Raw genomic sequence first — 24,872 nt, 5'->3', positions numbered from 1 at the left:
ATGCTCTCCCGACTACGAGTAGCTGCCACTCCCTGTGCGATGGCATGTCGCAGTGCACACACAAAAGAAAAAGGCAAGCCACTGATGTTAAACCCACGAACAAACAAGGTTGGTCTTGTCTGATTATCAAATATCTTATCTTCATCTGGTAATTGTCCAGTGGACCTTGTTCCAGGGTTAAACCACCTCCAGGAGGTGTACTGGGCCACAGCCAAAAAAGGGTACAGAAGATGGAGGAGTCAGTGATCATTTCAAGTTTACTGCCTGAACACCTACAGTACAAGGACTTCCAGTAACACCTTCTGCTTCTGTCAGCCTGTGCTTCCCCTGGTTTGCTGTGGTTTACACAATCAATACTGCTGCTTCCTTGAGCCATTGAAGAGTCACTGATTCTTGCTGATCACCGGCTTAGTTTTTGGGCTGGTTGAATTGAAGAAAAACTTTAGCAGATAGAGTCTTATTTCATAGTTTGCAAAAGTTAATTCTGAATTCAGTCTTGCTAGTGATAGAAAGTGTTAGCCTCTCTGTTCTAGTTGTGGCTTTTTTCTGCAAGACTGTGAATTGGGATCAAGCCATGTCGGTAAGAAACATCCCTGTAGAGAGGGTTGCCCAGAGGGCATTTAAAAATAAGCTTTGAATGGAGCTAGCTGGGAGGTAGAGACGTTATGTTCATTCCATGCATAGGGAGGAAGTTATCCTAAGAAAGTGGCTTTGGAAATTTTCCTATTTCCACAACCCCATTCCCAATCTCTTTTCTTTCCCAGAGTAGTAGTAGCCTTCAGGAATATTGAAACAATTAATGTGTAAACTAAAACTAGTAAGAAATGAGATGAGGGCTTTTAGTAGCTGATCCAAGATGTCTAAAGTGGCCAAGAAAGGTGACGAATCTAGCTACCTCTGACAGGGTATTTCCTGAGCAATGGAGCTATGGAAGCTGGGCTTCCATAGTTTTATCCTATGTTTTTAATGTCTGGCTTTTCTCCTCTTCCCCATTCTCTGATTTTATTTTTTTGCCCTCCTGTAATGCCTTATATTTCCCCTTCACTGTGTATTTCCTTCCCTTCCATTTCTGCCCATGGCTCCTTCTGTCCCCCTGTATTCTTAGCTCCTTCCCCTGCCACTTCCTAGATGAAAAGAAGCACATGCTTCCATAAATTGGCCAGCTGGCAAGCCAGACGCATAACCCCAAGCATTTCTCTCAGCAGCAGGTCTAGGCTGACTTTCCTCTGCACAGCAAAATCTTTTTTTTTTTCTTTTTTTCTCTTTTCTTTGTCCCTCTCTTTTTGTCAGAAGTTGGCTGGTGATCTCAAAATAATCTGCGGAGGATATCAAGCTAGGAACTGCAAGCTCCATTTCCTTGTGTGCTGTAACTACAGGGAGAATTGCTCCAGTGTGTCTTTTGGCAAAAGTGATTCCCGAGTGTCCTGAAAAGAAAGGAAGGCAAAATGTAGACGTGTAGTCATGTTTCTTACCAGTTCTTGTACAGTACAGCGTAGTGTGGGGTGCCTTGATACTGCATGAATGCAGGTTGGATATGTAGAGAGTGAGCTGTAGAAGTTAGAGAAGTTAGAGACCGGCTGACAGCAAAAATGAAATTGGGATTGCCAGGGAAGGAGAAAAGAATAGATTGGTGTGATTTGTCAAGATCAGATTATCTTGAGACTTTTCCAAGCTATAAATGTTTTGACATGCCAGTGGAAATTATTTCAAGCCCTGTAAGCTTTTCCAAGTGCTGATTATGCAACAGTGTTCAGAAACAAAAACAATAGGTCATTTCTTACTGTTTTTCCAGTGGTAATACCTTTTTTTTTTAAAAATGCTTGGAATTCTCTGGTGGACTGAGCACAATGCAGTATTTTTTGTAGGGTTTTTTTTTGAGGAGGAGGGAAAAGCAGAGAGCTGATTATCAATAGCAGTTCTTTTTTTTTTTTTTTAATGTGTTAGTCTCCAAGAAATGATGCTTGTGAGAGGAAAAAAACTTGCCACATTTGTTCAGCTCTGTCGTTAAAGCCGACATCCGTTTGAATGGATCTGTAAGCTAGTTAAGTGATACTGCTTGGTGGATGGGTGCAGTATCTGTATAGAAATGTATTTAGGAAATTCAGCAGAGAAATAAATGATTGACTAAATATGCAAAGTACTTTACCCTTTGTGCTTTTCTTGACCACAGTGCCTTATGTGCAGATACATGTATCTTATGCATACAGGCACAGCTAAAGGACTTTTATCTCTTACTGGCAGCTTGTTGAGATCGTAATTTTATGACTTGTGTTTTAGTTGCTTATGTTTAGTTTTTACAATCCCTATCAACTCTACAGGACATTTGGTCTCCTCTAATACACGTGGGCCCTAAAATAAGAACTGCAAGATGGCAGCATCACTAACAGAAAACCACCCCTTCCCCTTGTGCCAATTAGTCTGCTCCTGTTCTTCTAGGTTTTTGTCTTATTATTTGGGTTTTTTTCTTTTCTTTCCCATCCTTACCTGTCTTCTGCAGGTGTGTACTACACCTTCATCAACTGGTTTGGGTTTTTATGTGTGAAGGCCAGCTTTCAAGTGTTTATTGTCAGGGCAGCTCAGAAAAGGTCATGAGCTATATCAGTAATGACCTTGCTGTTCCAAACAATTGCAGAACATACTGTAACTACACTGCTGGCATCCATGTCTATTTACAATCTTCCATGATGTTTGATTTCTGCTCTGTGGCAGGGATTCAAATCACAGTTAATTAGCTTCAGGATCTTTTATTCTGCTGGAGATCCTTGCTGTGCCAAGGCAGCATTTTAAGCTTGTTGGGCGCTTAGAACACTGTTATGACAATCTCATTTGCTTAGTACTGACAATTAAGTTGTTATTTATATTGTGGTAATGCTTCAGATTCTCACTCAAGGGCCAGGATTTCTTCTTCCAGCACAGAACAAATGATGCATGAGTAGGTGATCCCTGACCTTGGCGATGTCTGTTCTGCCACGTAGAGTGGCATGTGTATGTCTTTGTCTTCACTGGAAATACGTGACCTGTAACATTATTCGTATGTTTGCTTTCTGCATGCTTGCAACAAATTTGTGACTCTGAATAATTTGTGACACTTTCTGTATTTTAGTTGGTGATTTTTCTACCTTGTGGCATCAATTCTTGTTACTCTCTAAGTGCATGACTGTATTATGTATAGTTGATCCCATTACCCCTTTTTCCATTACTCTGTGCCTAAATATTCTTTGGATGTTTCATTCTTTAATATTGTTCTCCTGTACTGACAATGCCTCACAAATTTTTTGCTTCAGCAGATATCTTTAGGACATTGCATTAAAAACACACATGCATGCACATGTATTTGTATGCATGTATATGCCAGGGCACATGTGTGTGGGTATTTTTTATATACATTTTAAAATGTATATAAAGGATACATTTTAAAAAAAGAATTCACTGATGGTGTCACAAGTGACAGTTTAATCCCAGATCAATTCCTGAGGAACTGCCCCAGCGTCTGTCTTCCATATGGGTGGTCATCTTCTCGTATCTTGTATTTAGCTAGACCATTAATCACAGTTTCATCTGTATTCATTCCCAGCTTTTTCAGCCTGATTTGTTCTCATCTATGCCTTACAGAATACTTCCAGAAACTCTGATAGATTAACATTGTTTAAAGAACCAGTTCTCTTAATAAAAGATGTACGTGACCTCTCTGACTCGGGCAAATATCCGAAGAGGATGTTTCCAATTCAGAATAAAAACAAACAAACAAAAAAACCCCAACCCAAAATTAAAGCTAGTTGGACAAAATACATAAGATAGGACAAGAGAATGTGAAGAAAGATGTATAAACTTCACTCTCTAAAAGCAGATGCTCCCTTCCCCTTCCACTGCCCTTTCTCAGCATGCTGGTTTTGGACACATTGATTTCTTTTATTTTAATACTACTTAGATTGTGTCAGTTGGTTTGAGCAGCCAGGGTGTAGAATACGCAATGCCCATCTGCCTTCCTGGGGAAACCAGGATAAACAGGATGTGGAGATCTACTGCAAATGGTAGTTGACATGTCACTAAGAAATGCAGTCGTTGAAATACTACCAGCAGTTTCTGATAGGTTGTAAAGAAAGAGCCTAGGAAGCAGGAAACTGATAGAAACCGGTAGTTCCTTTGCGTACATGCACACGTTCAGCCCAAAAGTCCCACCGCAAGTTTTGTGTCCTGCCCAGCTGGTTTGGAGACGGAGGGATTGTTGGATGGAAGCTGCATGGTCATGCCTTTGCAGCTTCTATCAGCTTCCTTGAGATCTGCATGCTTTTAAAGGGAATTAAATGTGGAAAGATGGAACTGTTTAATCTGTAACCAGCTTTTATCATCTGTCTGAAAAGGTGGTATAAGTGCCAAAGGTGGTATGTAGTATTGCACCTCATTTAACTTAGATCAGCTATTCTGCTCAGGACTCGTGAGCTGCTGGAGTGGTGGGTGGAGGAAGGAAGGAAGCTGCCTTGTTTTTGAATTTTTTCGGTTTCTTTTTTTTAATTGTAGGATTAATGCCATTCAAGGAGAACAAAAGCAATGTCATCCACTCAGTTAGAAAAATAGCAGTTTAATGAAACTTTCTGAGGTGTTCAGTGATGCTATGGGGTGTAAATGAGCCATTTCAGGTGTTGTGCTCCTGATTTGGAATGTACAGCTTTACCACAGCTGTTGGTGCTTGGAGACAAACCCTAGAGAGGCTGGATAACTTTCTTTGCTGGTGTGTAAAGGCTTTCTGTTTCTGACTTTTTCCCATTTTCTGCAGGGGAGTGCTTTTAGTTGAAGCTACACCATTAGTAAATGAGAGCTAGTGCAGATTAGCTAAGTCTGGTCCAGCAGCCAGAGTGATTTACATCTGGTTCCACACATACAGAGGCGATACAAGAACTGGTGGCATCTTTGCCTGCAGAGAGACTAAGGTCTTTAAAGGCTTAATAACCTGCGAAAGGTCTAGGTCGTTTCAGAATTCAGCAGGGAGTAGATCGCTCTGTGTGTCAGCCATACCCTCCAGTGTATATACTATGCTGTTTCTGGTAGAATAAAGATAGGAAATTGAGTTTAAAAAAATGAAGGAGGAAAGAAATCAAAGGACATTTCCATATTCTACACTGTTCTCATAAACACAGAGAAACTTTGAATCTATGGTTGAGATAGCAAATACACCTTTGATTCATATGAATGCACTTTATTAATTTGCAGTGGAAACATGTTGTGCAATAGTGAACTTTGTGATTTAGCAAAAGGAAGCAGAGTTAAGAGAAGCAGCAGCCCACAATCCAATGTAAAATCTACTTTATTTTTAAAATGTTTACGATGCTACTTCAAAGCCTCCAATATACTGCTGAATATGTTATAACAATGATTAGAAGTTACATGAAAACCGTTTGATTGAATCTTCCCTGTGAAGTAGACTAACTCTCATTTTCCAAACAGTGCCATGTTTGGATATATTCTGCATTTACATCTTTTATCAGGGGCTTTGAATGGGTTATTTGTTATAAACTGTACAGGTTTTCAGAATACTTGAGAGTATTTATGGTATCAAGTATCCCCTCCTATATATATGTCTGCAAGACTTTGCAGGTGGGGAAGAAGTGATCACCACTAGTACTGCTCTTCTTAGAAACCTCTCAGTCTTATTTACTCAGTGGTGCTGTAAAAATCACGCTTGCAGGGTTCAGGTCTCCTGTTCACCTTCATGCAAAGTAGGCAGCTAGAATTTTTATATGCTGGTATTTATAGCACCACTTGTGTTGTGTAGTAGAGCCCAGTTGTTAGGGCTAAAGTGAGGTCCCAGTGCCAGATAGTTTGTGGATTAAAGGCACAGTACATGGTGATTCAATGTGAGTTTGTCTTAACTAAAAAACTGTCGACACTTCATTTTGCTTGCCTTTTTTTTTTCCCATGGCAGTACACTGGGTTTGTTGCAATAAATTTGTCCATGCCTATTAATTAATTAATTTGTGGTCTTTGAAGTGTGCTGCATTTTCTCCTAGATGTGCTCACTGCTTTGTCTGTACTATCTTAGAAAGGACACCTGTTTTTTTCTGAGCTGCAATGAGGATTAATCTATGTGCAAGTCAGTGGATAATACTCAGAAAAAGGACACCTAGCACTGTGGGTCAAAGGAAACCATAAAGTGATCCCTGTGACTTAAGCCCAAATCATCATGGTATTTAGGGATTTAATCCCAGTGGAAACTAGAGGGAATTTGGCCCTTAAGTAGGTGCTGGGATCTTAAGTGCCTTTGAGAGCATCAGTCCCACTGCTGCGAATTGCTGACTGTCTCCTGATTTCACTGGGAGCTGATCGCTGGCTCTGTCAAACTGTGCTGGGGCTTACAAAAAGAGGGAAAAGGCTAGAAAATTTGTAATGTTGCAGCTCCTAGGCACACTACTTCAAGGAAAATCTCTGTCCTGCGAGGTGCTGTATGGGGAACAAGCTGTAATCCCAAATGCAAAACATGAGGCAGCTGGTGGCCATGGACAGAGATAATGAATGGGAATACAGCAAGTGTTGGAAGGGCTCTGGGATCTTTTTATAGTGCTGCTCTCGACTAAACTTGTTTTGTTCTAGCTGGAACGAGGATTAAATTCCTGTGTGGAGGCTGATGGCATTCAGATTCCTGAGTTAGGCCTGGGCAAAAATTAAAGCATCTTTTAACGTGGTAAGATCTAATTGTCACGTAAATAAACAGTTGCAAGTACTTAATGCCACTTAAAGGATTCACAGTGTAACTCCGGATAGCTGAAAAAACAGGTTACCTGTAGACTGGAAAAAATGTGAATAAACTGAGTAAAGGTGGGTAGCTGTTCTGCTTAGTACTAACCTCAGAGCTCATCTGGTATTATTAGGAACCCAGATACTTAAGGTCACCAATTTTATTGTACAGAGAAATTAAGGAAAAGCCATGTCCCAGTGTCATGCTCATGGTGGAAATCAGAAATTAGGTAGACTTTTTTTTTAAAGGACTTGAGAGTTCCTGATGGGGAGGATGTAGGTTTTGCTAGTGAGATGTTTCAGCTAGTTTAGAGTAAAATGTCAGTGTAGCCAGTATGGTAGCAGTGAAGGGATTCTGGCCTTTGACATGCCTTAAACTAGTGACATTAGTGACTTTACTGACCAGTGTTCATATATCTTCTGGGAAGAGACTAGTCTTTTTCTTTTCTTCTTCTTCTTCTTAATATGGTAAATCTTTTGGCATCATTTTTGTTTTTATAGTGCCTAAACTAACAGTCAAAATATTACAGATGTTTACCAGCTGTGCTCAACTTCATATCCTAAATCATTTGCGCTGCAAGTACAGCTTGTTTTGAGAAATGGTTGTTTTTATTAAACAGGCATAAACTGCTAAGGGTAACAAACTTAGGGGCAGCTAAGGAACAGGGTAGGATAGCAGAGATGTGTGTTTGCGTGGTTTGCTTCCATGCGACTTTGGAAGACGAATTTACATTCCCAGAGAATCTTTCAATATTTCCTGTGAAGTAGGTAGAAGTGAAACTAAAGTAGATCCTTTGCAATATAGGGAAAAAAAAAGAGGCATTCAGTGTGCGCTCTTGGTTTGTTTCTCATGGCAGTGCTGCTTACTAGTTGTGTTCTCAGTGGAAATTTTGGATTACTCAAATCAGTTTTCAGCAAAAATTATCATGTGGCTAAAGTGACTGTTACACCCAGCAAAAGACAAGCAGCAAGGGTAAAAAGTTCAGGAACAAGCCGTCATCTGAAATTTATGAGAATAACAGTGGTTTGAGAAAAAATGGTTTGCGACTGACTCACAGATAATAGAAAAAAGGATGAACTGAGTTAGTACTGAATGTCAAATGTAGTACCTGGAAGGTTGTCAGAAATGTAAAGCATCGATCTATTGTAGGGTTAAATACTTACAATTTTTTTTCACACACTGAAGTTTTAAATTCTTTTTTTCTTGGAGTAGCTTGCTTTTTTAACTCTTCAAATATTTTATTACTTTAAAACATAGTATAGAATTAGTCCAGAAAAGCAGGTGGACTGCTTAAATCAGTGGAGTCAAAACAAGTGACATTAAATGTAATTTAAATAAGTAAAGAGAAAAAAATATATATTTTTTTAAGGAGTAGTTATATTGGTTATAAACCATTCAACTATGCTGAATTACACTAAGTATAGCCTCTAAATTAGCGATTTTTTGTTAATGGCCATACTTTCTACAAACACCTGTGAAAGTCTATTAAAACATAAGCAGAGGTGAAAATATGTATATTCTAATCTTAATTTACTTTTTTTATTCTAAAGTGGGGAAAATACTATTTTTTTCTTGTGATTGTTCTGATTGCAGGGGGAATTTGGAGTGTAATTACAAAGCATAAAACAAACCTTAGAAAGCTTTTCTAAACTTTTTTTTTTAACTTGACAGTAAGAATCTGCTTGCATCATGGCGACAGTTGAGAAAATGTGTTCTTGGTTTTTAATCTAGCTGCTTTAATAAACAAAGGAAGTGTTGTTTGTGAGCAGAACTGATGTTTCCAAAAGATTACAAGTAGCAGACCTTTCCCTTTCAGATTCTGCTTTTGCTCACAGGTTGATGCACAGCCTTGGCACAGCAAAGGGTCTCTCTGGGTTTTCAGCTCCTGCGTTCGCAAATACTGATTTAATCATTCACTGAACTGACCCAGTTGGATAAACTGAAATAAGGAAAGTTTATCATTGCTCTTTTGGAAGCGGCAAACTTAAAGTAGGGTCAGTTGTTGTCGGAAATGGGGTCAGCACTTTCAGAGAGGTTGGCTGTGAATCCGGACCCGGGTCAGTTGGCGTTTTGTGGAGTTGCACCTAGGAGTTACCCACCCCGTAAAGGTGCCTGCCAGTTGCCACTAGCAGGTAGCTCACCAAAGGCGGTTTTGTGTACTAAGTGAAAAGCCAGTTTTATTGAATGCCATTCAAATACTAATTCAAATTAGTATTTAAATAACGATAAATTAAACTCTACATCCACCTTGGAACAGAGAAGAATGAAAACGGTGGGATATTCCTGTGGTTTGAGTAATCTGAAATTTCGTTTGTTACCAGTGAGGTTTTTTGGTAGTAGATGACTACAGTTCAAGGTGAATAGATTAGTTCTAGCCCTAGGTAAAAATGAAGGATTTGGGTTGAACTGTGATCTCAGTAGAAGCATTAGGGCAATTCAGTAACTTTGGGATCTGGCTGGATTACCAAAAGCATGTAGAAAAAAGCAGCAATTCAGATAACCCTCTGTGGACCAAATGTTACTGTCTGTAATTGTAGGGACCAAACTGGGTGACCCGCATGTTCCTGGTCAACCTTACGTTCCTATGAAACAATTCAAGAAGCAGCTGTTATTTTACCCTTAAACCTTAGCCTGTCTGCAGTGGGATCTGTTAGTTGTTCTCCAGTTTCACAGAGGCAAATGAAATCTGGCAGAGGGCATGGGGACTGAGAGCTGTGGAAAAGCCGTGGTCAAAAGGGATACCCACAAAGGATGAGGAGAACCCCAGCAGAGGCAAATATATCCAAACCCGGCCTGCTGTGGCACCTGCCATTGGAAGAGGATGCAGTGGATAGTCAGAAATGGCAAATAAATAGAAAGGCTAGAGGAAGAACTGCTAATCATTTCTCACCTCTTGTTTTCAGGGTATGGCCTTTACATTACATGAACGACAGATGCTTGGGTTGCAAGGACTTCTACCTCCTAAAATAGAGACACAAGACATTCAAGCCTTACGCTTCCATAAGAATTTGGCAAAAATGACTGACCCCTTGGAAAAGTAAGCACTCCTCTGGCCTTGTTTTGTCATGCAAGTAAATGGAAATTGCTGTAAAATATTTCCTGGGGCTAACCAAACAAGGTTTCTGTGCCTCCACTGGGTTTTTCAGTTGTTGGAGGTTATTTTCACTCTTGCACAGAAAACTGCTTTCATCAACCGTGCATTCATCATGTGGCTAAATGAAGTTGGGGAGCATTTATTTTCATATTCCATAGTCATAAGGTAACAAAAAAGACTGTGCACAAATTAGCCAGTAACAAAGCTGCAAACCTTGCTGTAACATGTGATATGTATTTCTGTAAGATTTGGGTGGCAGGTTTTTGGAGCACAGAAGTATGGGGGGGGGAAAGGGGCAGCTAGTGCATGCTAGAAAAATATGTGAGTAAAGGTAAATTGAGGGTTTGATAATTAGGTATGAAAAACAGTGTTTATCATATCCAGTAGTTACTGCTACAAAGGAATTACAGGGTTAGAATTTTGAGTCTCATAATGGGCTATTTTTTCATTATAAATCTTTTTCTTTTTTTTTTTTTTACCTAATGGTTTGGTGAAAAAAACATGAAGGATTTTGATTTTTTTTTTCTTTTAGAATGGCATATTTTTAGCACCCTGTTACTGTTTTCATATAAGCCTATGTATATTTGCATGTAAAAATACACAGTCTTCTAAAGGCGAGAGGAGCATTGGAATGGTTTGAGGCTTACTGGACCACATCAAAACTCTTTTGTTCTCATGAAAACCAAAAGATGACTTTTAAATCCACATCATGTCACTTGCTGATCTGAAACAGTCATGTCATCTGTATTGGCAAAGTGCCTGGTTGCTGTAGCCTAAGACAAATCCCTAATTCATCATTTTTATGTTGTCGGGTCAGCGTGACTGAATATGAACTGATACACGGTAGATTGCTAGGTAAATTTGAAAAAATGCACATTTAATTTACACACCTAGGTAAGTCTTTCAAAATGAACTTTTTGTTTGGAGGTAATTTGTTTTATAACTGTTCTAATGTTAGGATTAACAAGACCTTACTGTCAGGACCTTACTGGTTTGGATGAAAAATTCTTCACTGGTAATTTTTTTTTAACAGTGATGAGACTCCCAGCTGCATCCTGTAATAAAACCATGGGTTATCTTTTATCACAGTGCATGTTTGTGTATCAACTTGTTAGCATGCATGGTATGTTATATCCAATTTTTTTATCTCAGCTTTATAGTACTGCTACTCTCTATTTTCCAACTTTTTTTAGTGCTCCAAGCCCAACTTGAGTGGAAGCAGGAATTTCATGAAGACATAATGTGAAGAACGTTTGGGTTTTGCTTTGACTTTTTTCACATTGTTTTAAATAAGCGTAAATGCGAAGCAATAAGTGGTTGCTTTCTTTCATTTGCTTAATTTCAGGTATATCTACATAATGGGAATCCAAGAGAGAAATGAAAAACTATTCTATCGGGTATTACAAGATGATATTGAGCGGTTAATGCCAATTGTATACACACCAACAGTAGGCCTTGCCTGCTCCCAGTATGGACACATCTTCAGGAGACCAAAGTAAGAACAATAGATAGATATTGCTGCTACTTTTATTATCATTTTTTCTGTACACTTGCCTGAGGTTTGGAAATGTTTTATTTCATTTTCATTTGGATTCAGCTACACAAGTCTTCTGCCAATTCAGGGCAATAAAAGTTCATTAAATAGTATCTCAAGACCCAGTTTATACTGGAAAGCAGAACATTTGAAAACAGAAGTGGCAATGTATCACATAAATACCACAGGTGCAGGGCTTCAGCCCCATTTCCAGCTCTTCCTAGATGCTATACAGCTCTTTAATTCTGAGGAGAGTGCTGTGTCTTTCTCCAGCTCTCAAAATCACATCTGTGAGTCTGAGGATCTGTATCAGGACAGAGCATTTGAGGGGAAGTGTGGATTGAAAGGGATTTCTGGGGGTCGTCTGGTCTCACCCTCTCTTCAAGAGGGGTGACTTCAGATAGATTAATTAGATATGTTCCCCAGTGCAGCCCTGCACACAGCCCGCACAGAGGCAGAAACACGAGTGCACGCACACCCATACAGCAGATTTGCTGGAGGAAGCTCAGGCTAACCGTGGCTTTGGCAGAATCGAAGCTGTGACCAACGTGTTCCTGCTGATGGCAAAGGATCCCAGTGCTGGACAGAATCTCACGATGCTCTGCAGAGCAGCACAGTGTGACACCTTGGGTGCAGGACCAGAGGCCAGCAAGCAGCGTGTGAGGAGAGGTGTTGGCAAAGCCGGAAGGGAGAGGCTTGACTCATGGTAGCTCAGCAGACTCCGTTGGGTGCAGATTAAACCCTGTATTAAAGCAGATGCTACCAGGAGCTAGCTTTCAGTTATTCTGACACACTAAATAAACTTGCCTGGAATCTGGTTTGGGTTCAGCAGTGACTTCAAAACAATCATTCAGGTTATTAGCTCTGTGTTGAGGAAACCAGTTGAGACTGGCAATTGTTTCAGCTCATTTCCACGATACTCTCACTGCAATTCGAAGTGTATTTTTAGAGCCCTCTCGCTTGAGGGCTTTAGTGCTGGGTGGAGGAAGGGCTAATCCTTCGCTGCCATGAGGACTTGGCTGCATAGTGTGGCTGCTGTGATAAAAACAGTAAGAAACGCATGGTTTTGCTCCTGATCTGGGGCAGGGGATGTGAAAGATGTACTCTAGTTCTCATATACTTCCTTTCCTCTTCCATGTCTCTGTATGTATTATAGTCTGGTTTGAAAACTCTCCTTCTTTAGAAGTTGTCTGTAGAAGAAACAGCAGCATGGACTGGAACTCAGGATATGCCCCTTTCTTTCCCATAACCAGCACTTTCTGAGTGTTGGTAACTTCTCAATTACCACCTCTGCCGAGCCTGTTGTGCCCTTTTCCTCCTAACCACAGAGGGCTTGCTCAAGCAGAATAAATACGGACACTTCTCTTCACCTCTGCTCCTTTGTCTCCCCTCCCATGTTCCCACAGAGCGAGAAGCAGTGTTCACGTGGTCTTGGAGAAGACAGTATGGTCCATCCTTGTCTTTCCTTTCTTTCCCTTCCCCTCACCTTATGTAATGTTGTGAATGGAGATTCACTAAGATAAAGCCAGGCTTAAGATCATGTTCCCTTCTTGTATCCTTACAGGGCAGTGTAGATCCTGTCATGTCTGACGCTAACAGCAGAGGTATTTTGCCCTAGAGGAGTATTAAAGGTGAATACCTGTAGTAGTGTAAAATCCAGGTAGCATCATGGAAAGTATTTTCTCTGCCCCTGTACTCGGCACTGGTGAGGCTGCACCTCGAATACTGTGTTCAGTTTTGGGCCCCTTCCTACAAGAAGGACGTTGAGGTGCTGGAGTGTGCCCAGAGAAGGGCAACGGAACTGGTGAGGGGTCTGGAGCACAAGTCTGATGAGGAGCGGCTGAGGGAATTGGGGGTGTTGAGTCTGGAGAAGAGGAGGCTGAGGGGAGCCCTCATCGCTCTCTACAGCTACCTGAAAGGGGGTTGTGGTGAGGTGGGTGTTGGTCTCTTCTCCCAAGTAACCAGCGACAGGACGAGAGGAAACGGCCTCAAGTTGCACCAGGGGAGGTTTAGACTGGATATTAGGAAAAATTTCTTTAGTGAGAGAGTGGTCAAGCATTGGAACAGGCTGCCCAGGGAGTCGGTGGAGTCACCACCACTGGAAGCGTTCAAAAAACATGTAGATGTGGCACTTTGGGACATGGTTTAGTGGGCATGGTGGTGTTGGGTTGATGGTTGGATTTGATGATCTTAAAAGTCTTTTCCAACCTTAATGATTCTGTGATTCTGTGTTCTTATTTTAGCGTGTCAAAGTAGCCGAATAGACCTGTGCATTAGAAATTGTCCTTTGAGTTATTTATGTCAAGTGATTGCAACACTTTCAATTTTAAGAAAATTTTACCTTTTGACATTTAGTTTTACAAAGCAAGGTGAAATTTCTAATTGCCACCTATAAAATGTTTCTGCTTTGTTTTTTTCTTTCAGAGGATTATTTATTTCTATCTCAGACAGAGGCCATATAAGGTCAATTGTGAACAACTGGCCAGAGAATGACGTTAAGGTACTGCTACTGTATAATTTTTTATTCTAGTTGTTATTTAATCTCAGTTGAGCTTCTGAAGATTTGTTAGTATTCAGTGGAAATGTAAATACTAAATAATGCATCCTTGCCTGTTTGCAGAGGATGGCAAAATACAGCTGATGAAGATAATGTGTATCTTGAAAGGCAGCGTTTTATCCTAAATGTGACGTTTATGGTTTGAGTAAACAGTGATGATGAGAAATAGACTTGCCAAACTATTTGTTTTACTTCATTATTCCACCTTTAGGAGAGGTGTTGGGGGATGCACCTCTGGGTCTTACTTATTGTGTTACATAGCAGTAGGAGAGGTGATCTTGTCCTCAGATTAGGACACAGAAGTGGTGTTTGGGAGGCTCAGATTTTGTGCTTAAATCCAGTTGGGTTGAGAACCCCAAAGGGAGATAAGGTGAATGTTACTTATACAAACATTTTTATGAATGTTACTTATACAAACATTTTATCCCACTGGATTTACAAGTGGAAATCATAAACCCAAGTTACAAGCTGCAGTTCCACGTGGCAGCTTGGATCCTTCCCACTTAGCTTTCAAGAATTTGGGCAGTTGATTTCAGCACAGAAAAAAGAGCATAGCAGATTCTAACATTAAGCATTATTCTTTCAAGTAAAATACTCCTTGTAATCTATTCTTTGTTTGACTGTGCAAACATACTTGAATTTTTGCCTGGAAAAAAACACAACTGGTATTGCTCTAAACATTATAAATGTCACTGATAATATATAATTTCACCTGCTTTTGGTTTCAGGCTGTTGTCGTCACTGATGGAGAAAGAATACTGGGTCTTGGAGACCTAGGTGTGTACGGGATGGGAATTCCAGTAGGAAAACTGTGTCTCTATACAGCCTGTGCAGGAATACATCCAGATAAATGCTTGCCTGTGTGCATCGATGTTGGAACTGATAATACAGTGAGTTTGACTGAACTTTGGCTGACATAAGTTATCCCTATGAGAAGTATTTATTTAAGAGTATTTAGTAGTATAAGAGAAGATTTGTATTTGAGCACTTTTATTTAAGATAAGACCAAATACTTTATGTAAGGGTAAATTATTTGGAATTCACTATACAGTAACATATCAGTGATTGAAAAAGACCAGTTAATTTGTCAGTGAAATGGTGCCTTTAGAGGTAATTTGAGTGCTGGAACATTGTAAAACAGACAGTCAGGTTGACCTGACTTTAAGAAGCTGGAAATGTGAATCAGATTTATTAAAGCAGTTTATTGTTCACCAGTATTGATTTGTTCCATTTTAAAAGCAGCCATCACCAACCTCAAGTGCCAGCCGAAATTACTGAACATTGATATAGACTGGAGGCAGTTACAGTGGCTATATAAATGCAGTATCTTTGGTGTGAAATATGTTACTGTGAACTCTGGAAAGTGTATATTGAGGAAGTGATTCATCCTGCTGCTGTCTTTGATTTATTCTTTTTCAGACACTCTTAAAAGATCCATTTTATATGGGCCTATACCAAAAAAGGGATCGCTCACAGGTCTATGATGACCTAATTGATGAATTTATGGAAGCCATTACAGACAGGTATGACACTGAATATTCTGCATGGAAGTATGGCCGAAACTGCTGGCAAAAAACCCCCTTGAAACAGTCATTTAAGGAATAAGGATAGGACTAGAAGTCAAGAGACATGGCTGTATTCCTGGCTCTGTAGTGATTTTCTCTGTGACCTGGAACATGCTACTTGTAGTTAGTTATCTATTAAATGTACACAGAATGGAGATGGAACTGTTTTAAGCAGTGAAAGGCCTGAGGACATCCTCTTTCCAAAGATAATTGATTACGTGCAGGATTTCTTTTAAAAGGATTGTATTTCTTTATGTGTCTAGTGATAGAAATATTTACCATGTTCTTCAGGTATGGCCAGAACACACTTATACAATTTGAAGACTTTGGAAACCACAATGCTTTTCGGTTTTTAAGAAAATACAGAGAGAAATACTGTACCTTCAATGATGATATTCAAGGTATATCCTTTGTTTATGTTCTTTAATGTATATGCAGAAGCTTTGCCTAAAACCATAATGTGCCATGTAGATCTGTTCATCTCGCCTTAGATTTGTACTGGTTTTACAGGGACAGCTTCAGTGGCCTTGGCAGGACTGCTGGCAGCACAGAAAGCCACTGGTAAACCACTTGCAGAGCAGAAAGTGCTGTTCCTTGGAGCAGGAGAGGTGAGGTTTTTTTAAGGGCTCTAGAGCAACAACAGATTTAAATGTATGTTTTCTGGTTCTGTAGGACTTGTGGAGGTTCACATTCTCTGAATTCCATTGCAGAACTTTTTATATAAGGCCAGCTGAAATACATTAACAGAAGGGACTACCTGCTTAAAGGTGACTATTTGAAAGGTGTTGAACATTTGCAGGGACTCAAGTTTTTCACTTTCTTACATGGACTTGACAAAAGCATCAGGGAATTACATGTAGTTGAAGGGGAATTTGCCATGAAGTTAGGGTTTAATAAGAAAGAGGGTAAGAACATCTTGTTAATTTTTATAGCATTGGAGAGAAGTACACAGTGGTTTTCTTAGCAAGTTAAATCAGTGCCTGTTTGCAGCAGACACTAAGTAGTTACTGGGGCAGCAGTGTCAGGACCAGTACCATGCTTCTTGGTATATCAGCAAAATTGCTTCTATGGTGCTGACAAAACAACTTAATTAGCTGAAAGTTTCTCCAGCTGGGGAAGGTCCTGATTGCAGTAATTGGGCAATGTTGTGTTTTGCCTGAGCACTGAGTCCTGCTCTGCACTTCCCTCTACCTTATTTCTCTTGCCAGACTTAGCAGCATGTGCAGGGAGCCAAGAGAAGGGATGTGGAGGGAAGCACTGCCAGCATCCACTTTCTGCCCTCTGTCTGCAAGGCCTGTACCACAGGCAGCCAGAGCAGAGAGAGGTTCAGGGAGCAGAGAGAGGTTCAGGAAGCAGTCGGGCACAAAACGCTATGCCGTGGTTTCTTGACAGGACGGCTGCAGCGCTGACTTGTTCTTGTTGTCTGGTTGGGCTGCTTTTTTGTAGCTGCTGAACTGGTACAGTCAGAGTACCCAGAAGAGCTGCCTTTCTCTTTTGCTTGAAGACGTGACGCTGTTGATCCAGTCTGCCCCATCTAGGCTAACACTGCTTGTGTTTCAGAGCTGACTTACTAAGTGATTTTTTGTGGGGATCTTGGAACAGGGTGGTGTTTGTGATGAGAGACCTCTTTTGTGACTTGTTAAAAATCAAAGTCCTTTTATCCACAAGGCTGCCCTGGGAATTGCAAACCTCATTGTTATGGCTATGATGGAAAGCGGTGTTTCTGCTGAGGAAGCCTATAGGAGGATATGGATGTTTGACAAATACGGGTTACTGGTTCAGGTAGGGGTGCACCATGCCTTGAAATACCACCATATGGATGGCTAGTGCTTTCCATGTTCTTCTCACAGAAAGAATCAACTTTTATAAAACTTTTTTTTATAGATATATATAAAAAATATATTTTCTATAACTCTATAGGGCCGAGAACAAAAAGTAGATTCCAATCAAGAACCATTTACGCATCAGGCTCCAGAGCAGATACCAAAGACATTTGTAGAGGCGGTGAACGTACTTCGGCCTTCAGCTATCATTGGTAAGTAAGGTTGTTTTTGTTTCTGTGTTTCCATCATTTGGTTATTTGCTGCACTTAATTTGCTAATGTGGCTGCAAAGGAGATTGGTGACAGTGACCTACACTTCTGCTGGTGAGATAAAGAAGATGAAAATGTGAGGTCAGTTTTCTGCTTGAAAATACACTGGGCTGTGGGTTAGCTCTTGGTGCATGCTTCATTACTGCTGTGGTGCTCCTTCTGCATCTTGTTAACTTGCTTTCTCTAGTCCTTGTCCAGCTGGTGTTGGACCTTTCTTAGAAAACTCTTGAGCATGTTCTCATGGACTGCATGGCCACAATGAACTGAAACTGTAATGAAGGGCACCAAGAGTCAGAAAGACAAAAATATGACCTTTTTTTTTTTTTTCTTCTGACCTGCCTTCCTTTCCCCCGTCAGCTTCTCTGGCTAGAATCTGCCAGCAGCATGGCTTGAAGGAGCTGTTTCATACTGCAGATCACCAATACCTGTTAGGTTACTGACATGTAGATACTAATTTATAACTGTCGGTCTGCAGAGGTCAGATGGGATTACAGGTATTTCCTGGTACAACTCTGCAATTTCCTTTGCACATGATTTATTTGGGAAAGAAAATATTTTGGCCGAGTAGCTACCCTGAAGTTTGTAGCCAGTGTACAGACGTACGCTATTTTTATGTGTATGTACCTATGTTTTTGGGTGTGGTCAGAAATACCTGTATCAAGGGAATGTGCATTGCACAGTTAACACCCAGCTAGGATGAATCATCTGTGAAGAACCTGGAGTTCCCGCTTGCTTATCCAGGGCAGCAATAAGCATTCTGTACACTGATCAATACAAAAAAAAAAAAAGTAAAATAGGCTTTTGGAACACATTAATTAGATGTTCCTGTGAAAAAGAGAATTTTAAGCAGCCACTAACAGAGCCGTGCCTGGTTTCCATCTCCTGCTGCTAGAAAAGCCTGCGATGCTTTGCTCTGAGTGGGAGACTTCAGGGGTGAGATGAACTTAATCTACAGTCGCTGTCAGCTGCCCTTAGGCAGTCAAGTATTGATTCTATTTTTATGTGTTTCCATTTACTTCAGGAGTTGCAGGAGCTGGGCGGCTCTTCTCTCAGGATGTGATCAAAGCAATGGCCTCTATCAATGAGCGACCCATAATATTTGCCCTAAGTAACCCTACAGTGAAAGCTGAATGCACAGCAGAGGAAGCATATACGTTAACAGAGGTACGTAATGTTTAGAAATGTTGAGCTATTGTCGCTTAGTGATAGAACTGTTTACCTAGTGTAAGAATGGAAGAACTCAAATTATTTTATTGTTACTTGCACTTACTGACATAATAATACAGATCTGTCTTGTCTTCTGGCAAAAGTAAATGGAGGTGATTTGAAAAGAAGTCTGGATTTTTAAATAACGCCATTTTGCAGAGCTTAAAATAGCCTAAACCTTATTACTTTTTAAAAGAATGGCCACTAGGTACTGTTTCATAGCTTTGATCAATTAACTGTTTCCCACCATGCTTTTTAATTATTTTGTTTTTTAAGAAATGTCTTATGTTAACATTGTAATAGATACTAGGTGCAACCTTTAAAAGGTAATGGCTGCCATATTGTGAATAAAGTCCTTAAAGCAGGTGATGTCCTGGTATCAGGCCAGGATTTCTGCTTTGCACTCAGTCATTTCCTAGTGTCTGCAGGTCAGAACTCATATCATTAAGAGTGACCTGTGAAGACCTGTGCTGCCAGTGCAGGAGTCTGTGGTGGTCCTCTGTCCTTGTGTTCCCTTCTCGCAACGTTTGTGTCTCGTACACTGGCACCACCAAACGTTGGAACGAGTGAACGAAGAATAAACATGTCTCGTCCAGCACTCTTACCTCAAAGCCGTTATACTGTGGGGTGTTTGGTGGGAGCCAAACTTGCAAGTTGGGTTTTTGGGGTGGTTTTTTTTAATAACACTATCACCAGCACATCCAGACCTCAGTTTTGCCTTTAATGAAGCAAGTCTTTTATCCTTCTGCACAACTTTTTGTAGAAAACGAACCATCTTTGAAGAGAGCCTGAGGGGAAGGACGTGCGGGCAAGGGAGCAGCATCAGGCAGACAGAGCACTAGGTTTAACACTTTGAACCGGCTGGTAATGCCTTTCCTTTACATCGTAGGCTCCAGCTTGCTGTGATCTCAACCCTCTCCACAGGGCCTGCCTGCAGACTTCAGGGGTGGGGCTTGTGAAAAGATTTTTTTTTTTTTTTTTAATAACAGTCCCAAATCAAGTGACTCATATGGGAAAATGAGTGGGTGGAGATCTTTCCTTGTTTCTTGCTGCAGAAATATGAACTTCTTCCTTCCACTGTTAGTCTGGCTCAGTTTCCAGCATTACAGCCTCAGCAGTGTTAGCTTCACAGTGGGAAGGGTGGAACTTCATCTTCTCCAGTTGGCCCCCAGATTCTCTTCTTTGTTACTGGGCCCCGTCAGCATGGAGGGAGCTCTTACTACAGGAATTTGCAGGTCCAGAGTGAGCCCTAGGCAGGAATAACAGCCTGTGCACAAAATCTAGACCTTAGCTTTTAATAGTAAATGAGAACACTTTTAAATGAAGATGGCTTAATACCTCTCAGACATCTTGTGTTAGCCAGAATAGTGAGTTGGGCAGTGTTTCAGTTTATAAAAATAAATTCCAATATCTTGGATAGAAAGTAAACAGGAGTTAGTTATACAGCTGGCATATATAAATGTAAAAAAACTACTGGCATTTCTGATGGCCAAAGGAGGCCAGCAGCACTATTAGAGAGAGAGTGCTTTTAATAGACTATCAACAGAGCATTAGATGTTTTAAGGGAAGAGGCTTACTTGTTCCCCATGGCTGTGTGTTGAGTCCCAAGGAGTTGGACCTCAGGCTAGTTGTCGCTGTCAGATGCAGAAGCAAGATGGTGCTGGTTAGTCTCAGGTGTGGTAACATGTCTTTACTGAAGTAGCTGTGTGAGCGTAGTGCTATTTAAAAAGTTTGTGCGAAATGGAGAGAGGATCTTTGTTTTTTTTTCCTGGATCCATATGTCCTTTTACGCATGATTTTCTGTAAGTTATTATTTATAGACGTGGCTTATTTGGACAATTAAATATTATGCGTCCGTAAATGAACAGGTATAATTTTGTTCCAGTACTTATTAATACCTTTTGTAATGTTTCTGGCTCTTTAGAATTTTCTCCATATCTAATGTTTGTTTTAATAATGCTTTTTAGTTCTCTGAAATGTACTCAGTTTACCCTATAGTTCACCCTTCAAAATGTATAATATATTTCCCTTTCAGATACAGTAAATACCTAGAAAATCCTCTCTGACTTTACTTACTATGTTGTTTAACTAACAAAGTTTGTCAGGCGATTAGAGCTGTCAGCCCCATGTTTCTCCTGGCCTTGGGAATAGCCTGGTCCTGGCTGGCATGAAATCTTAGGCTAAACTAGGAAGTCAGTACGGAAACAAAGATTATCATCACTAACCTTTTATTCCTTATTCTTTTTCCACTAGATGGCACCTGTAAAAGCCTGACGATGCTTTAGTTCCCTCTGCCACTGTGTATTGTGTGGGCTGTTTGTGTGTTTTAATTCTCACTTTGTCTTTTGGTTCTGTCCTCAAATATATCTGTATGTTTTGCTCCCTACACAAAAAAACTGTTGTCATGGGTATGCCCTAACATTCAAACATAGTTCCTGAGTTTTTAGTTTCTTTGGCAATTAGTTCTCAAATGTAGGGGTCCTGGGGAGCCTTAAATATTTTAAAGTAATGTTATTAAACGTGTTACTCAAAAGAAAGTCAAGATTTTTTGCTTAAAGGGGTTTTACTGCTTGAGGAAAGGGTCCTTTATTTGGAGGGTATATTTCACACTCCAAACTCTGGATTTGTTTTAGTATTTCGTGATGATTAAAATCCTTTTCAAAGGAAAGATCAGTAAACTGCATTATTCACTCGTCTCGGAGCTCTCGGCAATAAAAGTATGATACAGCAGTCCTTCCTTTCACCCTCCCACCCATCAGTAAACAAGTGACCTTTTGTGACTGTACTGCTATTTCAGTCGTCTTTTGGAAGTAGCTGTTATTCAGCTGTCTTTGTACAGTCCCTACAGTGGTGGCTCCTGGCTTGTGGCCATGGTTCCTGATACACGGTTATGGTTATAATAATGGTTAAGACACAAGTACTTTATTTTGTGTTAGTAGTTCCTCTAAGTCATTGCTATCTTAAAGAACAATGAATGATAAAACAAATAGATTGCTTCCATTCCTTAGAAAACTGCATAATTCAATGTGTATGCTTGCCTCTGCTTCCCAGATGTTTGCTGCAGAAACATTGCATGTTCTGCAGTTGCAGAAACATGCAGACACTTACCGATTCTTGTATCTCTTCCAGGTTCTCCTTGGAAGGGTGGGTTTGGTTCTTGCCGTTCTGGGATTGTAGGAACCGAGTCAGCAAGGGATTTAAGTACGTGCTTGAATCCAGTTGCACTCCATAGGGCCGTTTGCCTTTTTGCATTTGGCTGTGTGCTCGAGCACCTTCCTGACTCAGTCCTAGAGCTGTAAGAGTCTGATGTCGCTGTATTTCATAATGGCTGTGTTGCTCCATACTGTTGTCTCGTTAGGAGCTGCCTGGCTGTGATTATTCCTCTTTGTTTAATAGGGTCGTTGCTTGTTTGCCAGTGGCAGTCCCTTCGAGCTGGTGACTCTGAAAGATGGAAGAACCTTCAAACCAGGCCAAGGAAACAATGCTTACATTTTTCCAGGTAACAAATAAAATCTTTTTTTTTTCTTTTAATCTTTAAAATTAGGCTATTAGCACCTCTTCTTGGGTTTCCTAGGCACAGTTAGCAAAGCAGCATAAAGAGGTGTTACCAGCATTTAAAGCTGGGAAATCTGTCAGAAGAATGAATGAAAGAAAATCAGTTAAGGATGGATGTTAGGCATGTGCAGCTGCATATGCAACATGCACACAGTGAGCTCACCCAACTGGATATTTCTAAGAAACAAAAGGGTGTTATTAAAGGCGCTGAAAGCTGCTGCATTATGGAGTCTTCTGCTTGGGGGGTGGGGGGAGCAAATAAGTGTCAATACGCTCCTCTTGAAGTTCCATCTGCACAAGTGAGGGTACAAAAGAAGCACTAGGGGTATTTCTCTGCCTTCCCATTTCTCTCCCTTTCCTCCCTGAGCTGCTAAGCTGTAACCCCTTGTCAAAAGCCACCTGTTACAGTAAATGACTAGCACACATGGTAATAGTTTTGCGAATGTGTGGAGAAAGCTATGGGAGTATTTTTAAAAATAACATTCTAGATGACTTGCAGCTCCTTAGCAGCAAGCTGCATATTTTAAAATGATGTGGCCCTAATTGGCAATAATTTTATTGTAGGTGTGGCTCTCGCTGTCATCCTCAGCAGTGTTCGACACATTAGTGATAAGGTTTTCCTAGAGGCTGCTAAGGTAAGTGTGGAAGCAGAGTAGGCTGTGGCTTCTGACATGACGGTGGATGACATGATGAGCAATTCTCAAATCTTGCTGAAGCTCTGTGGTGTCCTGTTTGTTTTCTGTTGGTTTTATCCCTCCCCAATGGAAAAAAATAGATTTTCATCAAACAGAACTGTGAAAAGTACCAGCTTCCATTGCAAATTTAATTTTTCATCCAGAAACCAAACACTCAAGTAGGAAATCTCTCCGTGTGTAAAGTGCCTCCCAGCCTCGTAGGTCTGACAGCAGGCCTGCCTCCTCCTCCTGCCCCACTCTGAGTTCCACAGCCGGCGGTGTGGTCAGGGGTGCATGTGGGCCCCAGGCTCCCATCCTTTCCTGCCTTTCCGCTCTGGAGCAGGAGCACCTACCATCTTGGAGTAGCCAGTGAATCAACTGGCCAAACACACGGGCAGTCCTGCAGGCATGTTGTGCTCTTGTAACTTCATGGTTATGGGTAGTTCAACCACTAAAAAAAATAGGATCTTATTTTGCTAAATGCTTACAAGCAGAATTTGCTGATTCGGGCGCAGGTTGCAGAGTTGTTCCTTGAGAATTTTGAGATTTTGACAGCCTTATTCTAGTGCTTTGGGAGCACTCTAGTAGTAAGAACACTGCAACTTGTTTCTCTCAGGTGTTTTAGCATGTTACTGATCCCCTTCGGGGTGCAGTAAATAAAACTTGTTTCTTTTTCTATCTCAGGCATTGACAGAACAGCTGACTGATGAAGAACTTGCACAAGGAAGACTTTATCCTCCACTGTCTAATATCAGGGAAGTTTCTATTTATATTGCTGTCAAGGTGAGTATGAAATGGCCTGTACTAAAAGTGTTTTATGTGTACATTAACCTGCTGAATTACACAGCGTGACCCTTGAACACTAGGTGCTTGGGCACAAAATACCCAGTTCTTTGTGCCTTTAATAAGAGACACTTATAAAAATTTTGAGTTTGTTGAATGCTTTGGTTTGGCAGTGATCATGGGCCAAAATTACGCTCCTTTGATTTCTGAAATTAAGTTTTCAGATCCCTGGTAAGGCATTCAGGAGTTGTAAAAAGACTTTGGTGTATCCAGCTTGAGAGTCCTAAACATTGCAGTGGAAGTGTGGATATTATGTGAACGTAGTAAAAGGCACAAACTGCACAGTGATTTAACTTTCCAGGTTATGGAATTTTTGTACGCAAACAACATGGCTTTCCATTACCCGGAACCTGCAGACAAGAACCGTTACATTCGATCAAAGGTTTGGACCTACGAATATGAATCCTTCATGCCAGATGTGTATGACTGGCCTGAATCTAAGGTTCACTGATGCATCAGAAGATCGTGCTCCTCAGGCAGTATCTTCTACTCTGCAGGGATCCCTTTTTCAGACCAATTTAAATCATGATCTTTGAGTCCTGTAATTTATTTTTGCTCCTTTTGTTGTCTTTTTTTTCCCTTCTACCCTGTTTTTCACTTGACGTAGATTTCTCCCCGCTCTCCCAAGTACCTGATAAACTGTATGGATGATGGCATCTGTCACAGGAATGAGAGCGCTCTCCAAAATTAATTTAAATAATGACATTGCATTTCTAGCTTAGAGACGGCACCACACTAAAGAATTCCATTAATGATGTTTTAGTTTCGTTCGTTTGATGATGAACTATAGCGCTCTCATCACTGTTGACTTCCAGAATGATTTCTTTCTGCTTTTAATAATCAGTCTTCTACTTGTCTTGGTGTTGTCACACTGCATTATCTGTGACATCACCAGAGAGCATTCGTCCAAAAAAAAGAGGCAGCTTAAGGCAAATTTAACAGTCTAATGGGCTTTCTGTTTTGTCTGATGTTTAAAGATGCCCATGTCCAGGCTTTCTTGTGGCATTGGCTGCTCTGTTTCT

General features: G+C 40.6%; 1 protein-coding gene across 1 annotated transcript; it reads left to right on the top strand.

Moving 5' to 3' along the window:
* On the top strand, window positions 1-24,301 carry LOC309415264 (NAD-dependent malic enzyme, mitochondrial-like; the record flags this gene model as incomplete). Its single annotated transcript, XM_082012731.1, has 15 exons — window positions 1-108; window positions 9,634-9,767; window positions 11,170-11,319; window positions 13,783-13,858; window positions 14,644-14,805; window positions 15,335-15,438; window positions 15,772-15,881; window positions 15,991-16,088; window positions 17,149-17,262; window positions 17,401-17,515; window positions 18,594-18,736; window positions 22,175-22,277; window positions 22,898-22,968; window positions 23,692-23,790; window positions 24,152-24,301. The coding sequence occupies 15 exons, from the start codon at window positions 1-3 to the stop codon at window positions 24,299-24,301; spliced, it is 1,737 nt and encodes a 578-aa protein (XP_081868857.1).
* Window positions 24,302-24,872: the final 571 nt, after the last annotated feature.

Source organism: Phaethon aethereus, assembly GCF_964289735.1.
Source record: "Phaethon aethereus genome assembly, chromosome: W".
In the NCBI taxonomy this organism is placed as follows: domain Eukaryota; kingdom Metazoa; phylum Chordata; class Aves; order Phaethontiformes; family Phaethontidae; genus Phaethon; species Phaethon aethereus.
The sequence above is the reverse complement of the archived record's forward strand: the minus strand, read 5'-3'. Positions and strand labels throughout refer to the sequence as shown.